Source organism: Uncinocarpus reesii, genomic scaffold, assembly GCF_000003515.1.
Source record: "Uncinocarpus reesii 1704 scaffold_5 genomic scaffold, whole genome shotgun sequence".
NCBI lineage: Eukaryota > Fungi > Ascomycota > Eurotiomycetes > Onygenales > Onygenaceae > Uncinocarpus > Uncinocarpus reesii.
Window position 1 is genome coordinate 1,265,633 of NW_003052496.1, and position 11,429 is coordinate 1,277,061.

The 11,429-nt window shown below is 49.0% G+C and overlaps 4 protein-coding genes across 4 annotated transcripts in view; all 4 read left to right on the plus strand.

Moving 5' to 3' along the window:
- The window catches only part of UREG_07460 (proteasome subunit alpha type 6), a gene marked incomplete at both ends in the record, with an annotated part of 1,102 nt that extends 760 nt beyond the window's left edge, over positions 1 to 342 (plus strand). The window contains one exon of the mRNA XM_002582641.1: positions 85 to 342. Coding sequence (XP_002582687.1) covers positions 85 to 342 — 258 coding nt within the window. The remainder of the gene's footprint in view (positions 1 to 84) is intronic.
- Positions 343 to 1,463: 1,121 nt separating this feature from the next.
- On the plus strand, positions 1,464 to 2,197 carry UREG_07461 (uncharacterized protein; the record flags this gene model as incomplete). The annotated part of the gene is made up of 4 exons (XM_002582642.1): positions 1,464 to 1,476; positions 1,545 to 1,779; positions 1,849 to 2,014; positions 2,069 to 2,197. The coding sequence occupies 4 exons, from the start codon at positions 1,464 to 1,466 to the stop codon at positions 2,195 to 2,197; spliced, it is 543 nt and encodes a 180-aa protein (XP_002582688.1).
- Positions 2,198 to 4,327: 2,130 nt separating this feature from the next.
- Positions 4,328 to 7,293, plus strand: UREG_07462 (uncharacterized protein; the record flags this gene model as incomplete). Its single annotated transcript, XM_002582643.1, has 8 exons — positions 4,328 to 4,360; positions 4,407 to 4,495; positions 4,653 to 4,719; positions 5,418 to 5,747; positions 6,003 to 6,133; positions 6,316 to 6,496; positions 6,853 to 7,092; positions 7,177 to 7,293. The coding sequence occupies 8 exons, from the start codon at positions 4,328 to 4,330 to the stop codon at positions 7,291 to 7,293; spliced, it is 1,188 nt and encodes a 395-aa protein (XP_002582689.1).
- Positions 7,294 to 7,864: 571 nt separating this feature from the next.
- On the plus strand, positions 7,865 to 9,871 carry UREG_07463 (uncharacterized protein; the record flags this gene model as incomplete). Its single annotated transcript, XM_002582644.1, has 4 exons — positions 7,865 to 7,893; positions 7,955 to 8,286; positions 8,462 to 9,181; positions 9,246 to 9,871. 4 exons carry the CDS (start codon positions 7,865 to 7,867, stop codon positions 9,869 to 9,871), a joined length of 1,707 nt encoding a protein of 568 aa, XP_002582690.1.
- Between the last annotated feature and the right edge of the window lie 1,558 nt (positions 9,872 to 11,429).

Here is an 11,429-nt window from a genome sequence, read left to right on the forward strand (position 1 = left end):
GATTCGGAGTTTGGGCCTCAACTGTACAAATGCGACCCTGCTGGATACTACGTCGGCTACCGTGCGACTGCATCCGGGCCAAAGCAACAGGAGATCCTTAACCACTTGGAGAAGAAATTGAAGAACAAGGAATATGCAGATGGAACATGGGAGGATGTTGTGGAGCTGGCCATAACGACGCTCAGCACTGTCCTCAGCGTTGACTTCAAGAAAGGTGAAATTGAAATCGGGATTGTAGGAGGCCCGCGTGCCGACGGCAAAGAAGGAACCCAAACCGAGTTCCGGACCTTGACTGAGGACGAGATCGACGAGAGGTTACAGGCAATCAGCGAGAAGGATTGATCTCGGCTTCAGCTCAAGACCCTAGGAGCCATATAACGGCTCGGGTAAATAATACAACTCTCTATGAAGGCAACGGAGGAACTTTCCCCCCGGAAATCTTGTCGCATATCCATGTTGCAAGCCACTTTTTCTATTTCCAATCAATGCGAAGTTCCGGCGTCACGGATTTCTTGGAGATTTGTTTCAGGTCCCATTGACTGCCCGTGTTAGTAGATAACTTACTTAAATCCGGATCTTGCAGGTTCTTTCTGACGATCACATCCAATGACTTGACAGACTGATGAGAGAGGCAGAGCTTCGTATGATATTCTATTTTAATCGCAACTTGCACTACACGGGTTTAAATATTCCTCCGAGGCCCAGCAGGGAGCTTGTTATGCGACATTGGAGGCAATATGATACTCCCAAAGCCATTGAAGGGGTTCAATGGCGCTTTCAGCTATGTCAATGAGCCGTCTGCATTTTGGACGTGTTTTGCGCTGTCCCTTGCATCATGAACACCCACAAAATGATGCGTTGTTTTCAGCCAAGCTGCACCAGGATTGGACGGCATCTCGTTTTAGCCACACGAGGCAAGTGCATCAGCTCATCAAGCCCCGTCTAACCCGATTTCGACTAGTCCGTCCACCAGCCTTAATAGCTGGTGAGTGGCGGACGCCGATGTGGCTGATGCTGATAAACATATTCACCTCTCCGTCCACCTGGTTGACGATGTCTGTTCGTACTCACGATCCCCACAGTTGGGTCTCCTAGTCGAAACCCAGATCTACCGTGATGGCTTGCTACTACGAGCTTGCCGTAGACATGCATGACCACCCACAATGCATCGCTAGATTTTCATAGTTCCCTGGAGAGAGGCCCCATTGGCTCCCTCTGATGGCTGCGTTGCGTTTCCGCTGGGATTGCTGCGATGTATGGAGCTATTTCCATATCTCCATGCTCGATTCCCATATTTAAAGGCGAGAGCTCCTTGCTGTTGAATTGAGTTCTTTTTTCAGTTTCTATACCCATCAGATACCATTGAGAACAAAGTGCATTGAGAACTACCATAAAGCTCCTCATCTGTTATACTCAATCTTATGCTGTCTTATGCTACAACTTGTGGTGATATCTTCACCGCAATGGCCGACGGATGTGAGTTATTTTGTCCTTCAGTTTCCATCTTCGGGTTTAGATGTGGCTGATTAACTCTGTTCCCAAAGTGAATGAAGCAAGAGCTCTTAGGGTTACGGAGTTGATGAATGATTTCAGGACACTGTTACTCCATATATCACAGCTGAAGACCGATTCTCCATTGGGCGAAGAGCATGAGGAGGGTTATGCCCTGATGAGACGATGTTTCCATGAAGCCCAATCGTTGATCTCCGCCCAATTCAATGTTGAGTCTATACAAAACGGAAACGGTGATGGGGAGTGGCAAAAGGTACAACTGCAAAGGTATATACCCGCATGTTTCATGATCGACGTGCTGTCACATGTTGCGGATGTACTGACTATGCTGCACAGGATAATCCTCGATGCCTCAGCACGGCGCTTCCAAGCGCACAAGCTTTACCTGCGAATGGCAGCTGCTAAGAGATGGGCTACAAGCCGAATGCAGGTCCTTCATGGCCAGAAACCAAGCCAATTACATCGGGCCGCTCTCAGGACGATTGATGAAACATTGCGCAACGTAAGAAGGGTTTTTTCGCTGTTACTGGGCTCCTAGCTAACATTACTGCGGCAGGAACTCTCATCCTTTACAGATTCTTATATCCGGAACGATCTGCGGTCCGCTGATGCCCGTGCTGGCCATTGGCTCGCCGAAGACCCTGAACTCAGTACTATACTGCAATGGTTTCGAAGTCATTCCTAGTTGCACCGGTATAGGCTGCTGGCGCAACCGAAGTACGGATAAAGACGACAGATTAATTCTTCTTCACTCCCGCGACGAATAGACGAACTAAAATCCTCTTATCGACGCTTATACTCAACGATAGCGCCTAATTCATTTCACATATGTCCATGACTGTTCTAGGCTGGCAACTGGAAAGCAAAAAAGCCGATTTCCCTACAGGAGCGTTGATCGTTCTCCTTGGCATAGAATGTTGAGTTGATCTTAGAGGCTTTGCGACTTGTGCAAACATACTTTTACCCTTGTTGGCTTTCTGGTTTTTTCTCCCTCTCATTCGATGGATTTTTTGGATATTACCCTTGATTGGTATGGGTTTTTTGCTATCTATGGACGTTGTAAAATCTTGTTTTTGGGTTTTTGATCACTGCAGGGCAGTTCATGTACGATATAGTAGATCAAGCTTGAATGATCCGCGTCAATATCTACACCGTATTTTTGATGACATATTTATCGTGGCTTCGGCGGGAAGGACACCATATCTTGGACTTATTTGGATGAAGAAACAAGAAAAGAAGTAAACAGTCGCCACCGTGGCACAGTAACTAGAGCAGGTGGCTGGGAGACAGAGCAAGGTTTCGGACCCGTACCAGGTTTGGAACCGATCAACCACGTTTCTACCCAGCAGAATTGCGAAGATCCGGCATGCCCGAACGATTTCACATTACCGCGGCTGCTGATCAATGGGATACACATGCTGAATTGGCGCTTAGAAATTAACGATCCAAGTTTTTCGCCCCCCTCAATAGTTCGTCTGTAGATCAAAGGACAGGCCGCGCCAAGTTTCTGGGTCTTTTTGCATCTCGATCCCATTGGTTCGGGAATCGAGAAAGGGACGAAACCTTACTTAGCGCCCGGGGGTTCCCTTTGTTTTACCTCTCTGCTGGGAATTCGATGCACGCCAAGCGTGGGAGGAGATGCAGCTGCCATCAAACCTGTACGGGTCCGTGAGTGTGACGCCCTTTGCCACAAAAGACTCAAAAGGGAAAGAATTGACGCAGATACTCTAGGGGGGAAATAGATTGAATTTCGCAGATGAAAAAAAAAGTTTTCCCGCCTAGTTCTTTGGCGCAAGATTTGCGTCGGTGACTGCCGAGAGGTTGTTTTGGCGAGGAGAGCGGAGCTCGATGTCGTCAATAGGGCGGGCGTAAGCCACCACCTGGTCTGTGCGCTGCAGACGTCACCGCAATTAAGTTTGGTACCTTGGGCCCAAGACAGTTTAGCTCCATGCTAATTCCGGCTTGGCATCGAGATATCCGTGGCTGTGCAGGGAAAAAAATCTTCGGGCAGCCGACGATTTTCGACGGGCTGGGTATGTCTTCGATGAAATGCAGGAGGAAGGTTATGATTGTCTTACATTTTTTTCCGGGCTTGGGATACGGAAAATCTGTGCTTGTTAATGCCTGCTTTTTGAAGATTTGATAGCCCCAAACAACATGCCTCCCTCGCTGTTTCCCGGGCGGCTTACATTGCTGACTTCATGATCATCATGGTTCTTCCTGCTTTATAGATTGGTTTCATAGCAATCCACCACGCAGGCTTTGTGGCAACGCCTCGTTGAGACAGATTTTCGCACATCGACCCGTCCTGCATGTTCAAACCTACTATTCTATGCTCCTCCATAATGGCCGAATGATGTGTTCTTTCTTGCAGGCGGTGTGCCGCGCGACGCGATTTCAATAAGCGTGTACTCCGTAGCGCTGATCTAAACGGGTTGTTACAGCATTTTTGTGAACCCAATCGTTTCCAAGTTCCAACGGATTATCATCGGCCAGTCCGGTGGCTTTTAAAAGGTATCCATACAGTTGTATCGGCTGGTTCTCCCGTTTGCTTTTATTGCTTACAGTCCACGTAAGGAGAAGAATAGGAACTGCGAGTCTATGGTGCTTTGTTGAATTGTTGCGCCGAGATTATTGTCAAACCTACGTTGATCTCTTTATGACTTTTCAGTGCAAGCATTTTGTCTTCTAAATTCCTCCATCATCCTTATCCTAGTTTGAGAAAGGCTGGGATGGTTATCAGTTGTTTGTTGGTTGCGCACGAAATGTTCTCAGTGCGAGGGCCAAAGTGAGCACCACATTTGGATATTCTGCGATGGCTGCAGAGATGATTGCGCTCTTCCCCTCAGTCGGGTATCCATGCAGTAAGGAAAGAAGCATGGTTGTATGAATAGGGTCACACGCGCTTATCGACTTATAGCGCTCCCAAACCCCTCGTAATCGCCAATCTTGAGGAAGAGCAATACAATCGGGTTGATCAAAGGTGTGTGCTGACATCAAAGTCGTCACTGCTGACAATCTGCAAACAAGGGTTTTTCTATCCCGTTAGAAACGGTTACAGTCGCACGTTTGTTCGAAAGAACTGCAACTGCTCCGGTACGATGTTTGTTAGACAGGTGGCCGGAGCCTTATTAGGATAGACGCCCTTCTCTCTCTCGGAGAATAACACAGGCCTGCATTGCGGAGATTATGCACCAAAAGCGCGAGGTAAGCTTCTCCTAATTGAATTCTTCGCATATTCGCGGATCAACAGGGCCAGAGAGCATCTGAAAGTCGTTTCCAGCCTCCGAAGGCCGTGAGATCAGAGACTCGTTTGGTTGTTGACTCAGTCGTCTGTCAACCAACGTTGGACGCCTCAAACTGATTGGAGAGCAATCTGGGGACCCCGCGATCACGTCTTGACATCAAAGCGCACGTTGTCCCTGTATGTTTGCGTAGACACCGGGTGAAGAGGCCCCCGAGCTTTCTGACAAAGTATCTTAGCGCAGTGGACCAACGCCGCCCACCTTGACGTTGCATCGCCGTGCTACTATTTTCCCACCAGTGGTTACATGGAATGTGCGCCGTGTACCGATGATCATCTGTCAAAATTGACGGCTACACGATTGTGGTGCCAACGTTGCTTTGTGCTACGGCCTCACCTCTGAAAATCCAAGCGTCAAATTCATAGCGGTGGGATTTTCTGAAGAGCAGGCCGTTGTTTAGTTAGGGGATATCATCTGGACGGCTGGCATCGACGTATGTCACATAGGAGATATTATGAGCGCGAAAATTGACTCCCTTGTTAGCAGGCCTTGAAGTGAACGGGCGGCTGGATAGAGCGAACGAAGCCGCCGTATTTCGACCACCAACACGAGAGGACAACTGACTCGAAACTGGAAATTGGGGAGCTATGGTTGCTCCAGTGGAGCTACTGGGTGATTAACAAGCTCAGAGAAGATTCTGAATTCCGGGACCAAACAGCACCGCGATTGAAGCTAACAGAGCCGCTAGGAGGGGAAGAAATTTCCGTTCAGTCAGAACAGGCAATTATCATTAGCCTTGATTTTTACTATTTCATTCTTGCCCACAATCTCCATGCGCAGACTGAAGACCAAGCGGAGTGGATGGTTCTTAATCGACGCCTTAACACTGTACTCCGTATTTCGATACATCCAATATCGGAGAGATGCGGAACGTATCCTCCAGAGGGCAAAGTGAAAATGGCCCCGCGAGCTCACGGCTGGGGTTGGGAGGTTGGGCATCATTGAATACATATGCAGTTACTTTGAGAATTAGAACGACTAGATTGATGGAGAGACCAGCATCCACAAGCAAGGCCGTTTCTCGAAGGTCTCATGTTTGGAGATTCTTCAGATGCTCTATTATTGCCGGTAGAATATACCCAGGATGAGGAAAAAAAAAGTCTGTGACGATACGAACCAGGACGAAGATGGATACCCCTACTCCACCATACATCCAACGGGTTGATGACTGATTACACGTTCTAGGCCAAATATAATCAGCTGGATGGGTTTGACCCGTTGGCTCAAACGGAAACTGATCAGCTCCCAGGGTTCATCGAGATCCTCGCATATCCCTGCTGTTCTCCGCACAACCACACGCAAAACGCTTTCTCCAGGTTCGTAACCGTTTTGCATCGAGTCTGGGGATGGACAAGTGTCTGGTCTTGGAGAGTTTCTTCGAAATCCCAGAGTGCTGGAGCGTCAAGCGTGTGGCTGTTTTCAAGCCTTTTCCAAGACCCCAAGAGGTGCTTGGATGCGCCGAAGCCTTCTTGGTGAAAGTGCGCTAGGCTGCTTGCAGGAGCGATCGACGGGAGCGCTGCCGCCAAGCGAGCGCAAGCCGGCTTATCCGACATCAGGATTGCCAACCTCGTTCTTGGGAATCCCTGGCCCTCCATGACCATCATATCACGCTGAGTTCAACTCCAGCTCGGATATTTGTCAGTTTTTTCATCCCTACCGGTGGACCCGCAGACGCTTCGGTTAGTTTTCTGGAATGTTTTTCCTTTCGCGCGGTCTTGATTCGGCTGGCTTGAAACCCGGTTCAGGTGGGAATCAGTGGGTCATGAGCCATCGGGGTTGCATCCACGATGCAGACTTGATGGTGCTCTCTCGAAAGCTTACCACCGCTTGAGCGAATCATTGAGCTGGCGGAGGATGCGCGCATAAGTACAGGGACTTCAAGCTTGTGCATATCTGCGATAATTGTACCTCATATGAGTTGATTACGGATTAACTGTGTATGTATGTACGGAGTATTCACATAACTACATATCCATACGCCTTACCACCAAGATCCTCGTCGCACGGGTTTATTCAATACGAACCGCCGTGTAAGGTGCGCGAAATTACAAATTTGCATCTACGGCTCTACCAGTCGCATCCCGAGCGAAATGGAGGAAGGGACGGCGTTTGTCTCCGCAAAAGGAGAATAAAATCCCGAGGCGTGAGAAGCCCGCTCGCTCAGGAATTTTCTGCGTTTCGCCACGAGCAGAACCTCGCCACAAAACCATTGTTGCTCTGCACAAAGAAGCTTGTATTGGTACAAGCAACGGAGCCGAGGATCTCCTTGATCCAGGTACGGCTTCAACGGCCCTGATTGGGCTTCCGTGTGGGATTTTCAAGTTTTAGCTGCTTTAGTGACCGCACCTTTCCACGGTAGGGTTACTCAGGTTCAGCCACTGACGTTCAGTCTAACGAGTTACTTAGCGTTGAAAATGACTTTGCGGATTTTACCTGGAACATCCGCTTGAGCTGTGTCCCCTATCCCACAATTTGACCATATCAAGGGATACCTGAATAAATGGGCTTTTCATCCAAGATATGCGCTGGCAAGCTGCTGGGGATGGAGGATATTCCGGATGAAGTATTCGCACTGGTTTCTTCTCGTTGCGGCTGATACATCGGGGGAATGACCAAGGGATGCAGCTGGATATCATGGATACTAATTGCGATTACACCCTTCGTACCATTTGATCCATGCCACAATTTGCCGATCCGTTATTCCCATGTGGCTTCGCGTGATTCCCCATTTTTGAACCCCGGGCCCAATAATCTTGACTGATTGCAAGGCCAGCCACTGAATGGCTGGAGATAACACAAGGATGTTTCCGTCTGCGAGAATCGTTGCATTTCCGACTTAGACTTTTTCAACGTGGGGGATTTGGATAAAAGGCAATCGACTTCCCCGCTGGTTTCTTCCGATCCTTTTCTTTCTTTTTGATACCTAGACAAAGTTCTTGGCCTCCTTCCCTCCTTTGAGGGCATATTGTCTGTTATCCTCTCCTTGCTCGAGCATACACCAGAGTGCTTTTAAGGCTGAGCATAGGGAAAAGAGTGAAACTTGAGACATGGCTGATCACGAGTCCGAGGCAGCCCAGTATGTATCTTCCACATTCTTATATTCCCAGCGTGATGCGGTTCTGACCAAGTACTTAAAGGCTGCACCAGCAATTCGGCGCTGCTGAACCTCAGCATGAGAAAAAGGACTTGGCCGGAGGATCTCTGGGCAAGGATACTGAAGCCGAAGTGCGATCTATCGAAGCTGGATACGTGAACAAGGAGGGTTACCTCCACGAAACACCCCTCGGCGAAGAGCCAACGGAAGAAGAGAAGCGGACGCTGAGACATGTGGCCGAATCCCTTCCTATTTCGGCTTGGCTTGTTGCCGTTGTGGAACTCTGCGAACGTTTCACATACTACGGCATGCAGGGTTTGTTCCAAAACTATGTCCAAAGGCCTCTGGATGGAAGTTTGGGCCAGGGTGCCCTTGGTATGTGTTAGCCATCGTGTCGCTAGAGTACACCATGTTAATGTTGTAATAGGGCTGGGTCACAAGCGGCGACTGGCTTGACTACTTTCTTCCAGTTCTGGTGCTACGGTAAGTGTTGATGCCGCTGTCTGCGTTTATCTTGCCCCAACGCGCATTTTACTGATATACTCCCTAGTCACTCCCATTTTCGGAGCTATTGTTGCCGATCAGTATCTCGGAAAATATATGGCCATTTTCTACTTCTGTATCGTTTACGTCGCTGGTCTCTTAATTTTACTCTTCACCTCGTTGCCGATCTCACTTCAACATGGTGCCGGTCTGGGTGGATTTATTGCGGCCATTATCGTTGTCGGTATCGGAACTGGTGGCATCAAATCCAACGTCGCCCCATTGATTGCTGATCAATACAAGCGAAAGACGATGGCAATCGGGGTCACAAAAGAAGGAGAACGTGTTATCCTCGACCCTGGTTTGACCATTCAACGCATCTACATGATCTTCTACGGTTGTATCAACGTCGGCTCTCTCTCCCTGCTTGCAACCCCTTATATGGAACGCGATATTGGCTTCTGGTCAGCCTTCCTCTTGTGTCTCTGTGTCTTCGTGACTGGTACCATCGTTCTAGTGTTTGGACGCAAATTCTACGTTGTCCGCCCTCCTACGGGATCAATCATCACCAATGCGTTCAAGGCTGTTGGAATGATGATTGTCAACCGAAACATGGACGCTCCCAAACCGACATGGCAAGCCGAGCACGGTTCCAGCCGCACACTCCCATGGGATGACCACTTTATCGATGAATTGAAGCGTGCCTTGGTTGCTTGCAAGGTTTTCACCTTCTACCCCATTTACTGGGTGGTGTACGGTCAATTCTCTGGTAACTTTGTCTCGCAAGGTAAGGCAATTGTTGCGACCCTCCCTCGTCTTTGATCTGCGGTAGCTAATGATTTACCTTCCAGCTGGCCAAATGGAACATCATGGTATCCCCAACGATTTGATGCAAAACTTCGATCCCATTTCCATTATTATTTTCCTCCCAATCCTTGACAGGATTGTCTATCCTCTTCTCCAGAAGATGCACATCCCCTTCCGCCCTATTACTCGTATCGCCCTTGGTTTCGTGGTTGCCTCCTTGGCCATGATGTACGCCGCTATTGTTCAGCATCTCATCTACACTTCTCCGCCGTGCTATAACCAGCCGAACTGTGACCTCGCGCTTGTGAACGGCGTCCGGGAAGGAAACAAGGTCCACATCGCAGTTCAGACGCCTGCATATATGCTCATTGGTATCTCCGAAATCTTCGCATCTGTCTCTGGGCTGGAGTATGCGTACACCAAGGCGCCACCGACGATGAAGAGTTTCGTCCAGTCCATGTACTTGCTGACCAATGCATTTGGTGCTGCTATCGGTGAGGCCTTGACGCCTGTTGCTCATGACCCTGAAATCATTTGGATGTTTGTTGGGCTATGCGTTGCGTCATTCTGTGCGGGTATCATTTTCTGGATCGTCTTCCACCACCTGAACGCCAAGGAAGACGATATGAATGCGTTGGACAAAGACGAGTATGGAAGTGATGGTCGTTAAGAGGATCATCTTGCGACCGCTTTTAATTTAAATAATCTCCTATCTATTTAATCTCCTGAAACAATGCGATGTGAGGAAGTGATTGTACTGTATATAGCACGACTGCCCGGGAATGTCTTGGTGCATCTATAATAATCAAGTGAATGCCGTCGCAGGACAAAAGGGATCAAGAATACCAAACATGGACCGTGCCTTACAATAAGTTATCAACCTGAGGAGACTACATTTCGTGGAGGACCATTAGCCGATGACAGGCTACCTAGCATATGGGGGGCCTCAACGCCAAACAGCGGTCACCGTCATTTTCCACTAGTAATTGCAAATGCAAAGGCCAGGCTAAAATCGGGTAATCGAAGACGAATGACATGCACCAACGTCAAACCCGAGACAGTGTTATTCTCCTAAAGAGGGATTTTTTCGCATCAGCCACCAATAATGGGGTGCCGTCTCACCATGTTCCGTCAGGAGGCTCACGATCAAGAAGGGCGTTTTCGATGAGTTCTGGCCCAACCAACCGCGAGAGGATTGCAGATCGTTGGAATGTTTCAAAAAAAAACGTTGCTTTCTTCTTCTTCTTATTAAACTGCGGCTGTGTGTGTGTGAATAGCATCTTCTCCATTTGGCCAAAGCTGGTTACGAGTCGGCAGGCCGATGAACCTGACCCCCAACGATGTCCTGAAGCGCAAGTTGAAGAATTGGCAAGCCGGGATCTAGACGCTTAACTAGTTGGGCCCCAGAAACGGGAAATGCAGAAATATATTTTTGTTGCTGGGATTCCAGAGTTGTTGCGTTGGTTATATTTGGAGGTTTTGTGGCGATGAATCATGCCAAAGCCGGGGGCCGATCGATGGGGGGCACGGAGCTGGGCACCAACTGGGGTTAGCGGGATTGCTGGATGGCCGGGTTCCTTGCAGAGACGGCAGTCAGTCGAGGCGGGATGCGTGAGATGCCATAGACATGCGGTTGATATCTGCATGTATCTCGATTCGGTGTTGATTGTGTCTAACTATCAGCTAAGAAGCAAAAACACCCGCTGAGTGACATTGGCCAGCACGGTTTGAAGACGACGCATCTCTCTCGCAATGACGACCAACAATGCACCAGCTTTGCTGCAAGATACCTCTCTCTCTCTCTCGTCTCCCTGCTCATGCACTTCGCCATGTGGAGAGACTAGGGGGCGCTTCTTCCCCCCTAAACATTCTTGAAACAATCCCACTCTATGGCTCAGCGGGAGAGCACCGGGGTATTTTTCTCCTTTTGGCCCCAACTACTCCGTACGATTTGGCCCGTTCACTCTTAGCGCAGCATGTGGGCGATCTCTCTTATTGTGGCTCGCAATGAGCTGAGCGTTCCTGGATCCTCCCAACTCCCTTCGCGAGGCCTATCACTTGCATGTATTTGATATCACCCTGTTGGTGGAATGGAAAGCCCTGGCCTCAGGGCCGAATTTGCGCAGGCCTTTTCCTCTCGTATTAGCCAGGATGGATTGGAAGCTTCGCTGCTGTTGGGAATGTGCTTTAAATACAAGCAATTCCTTTCTTCAATCTACAGCTCGCCT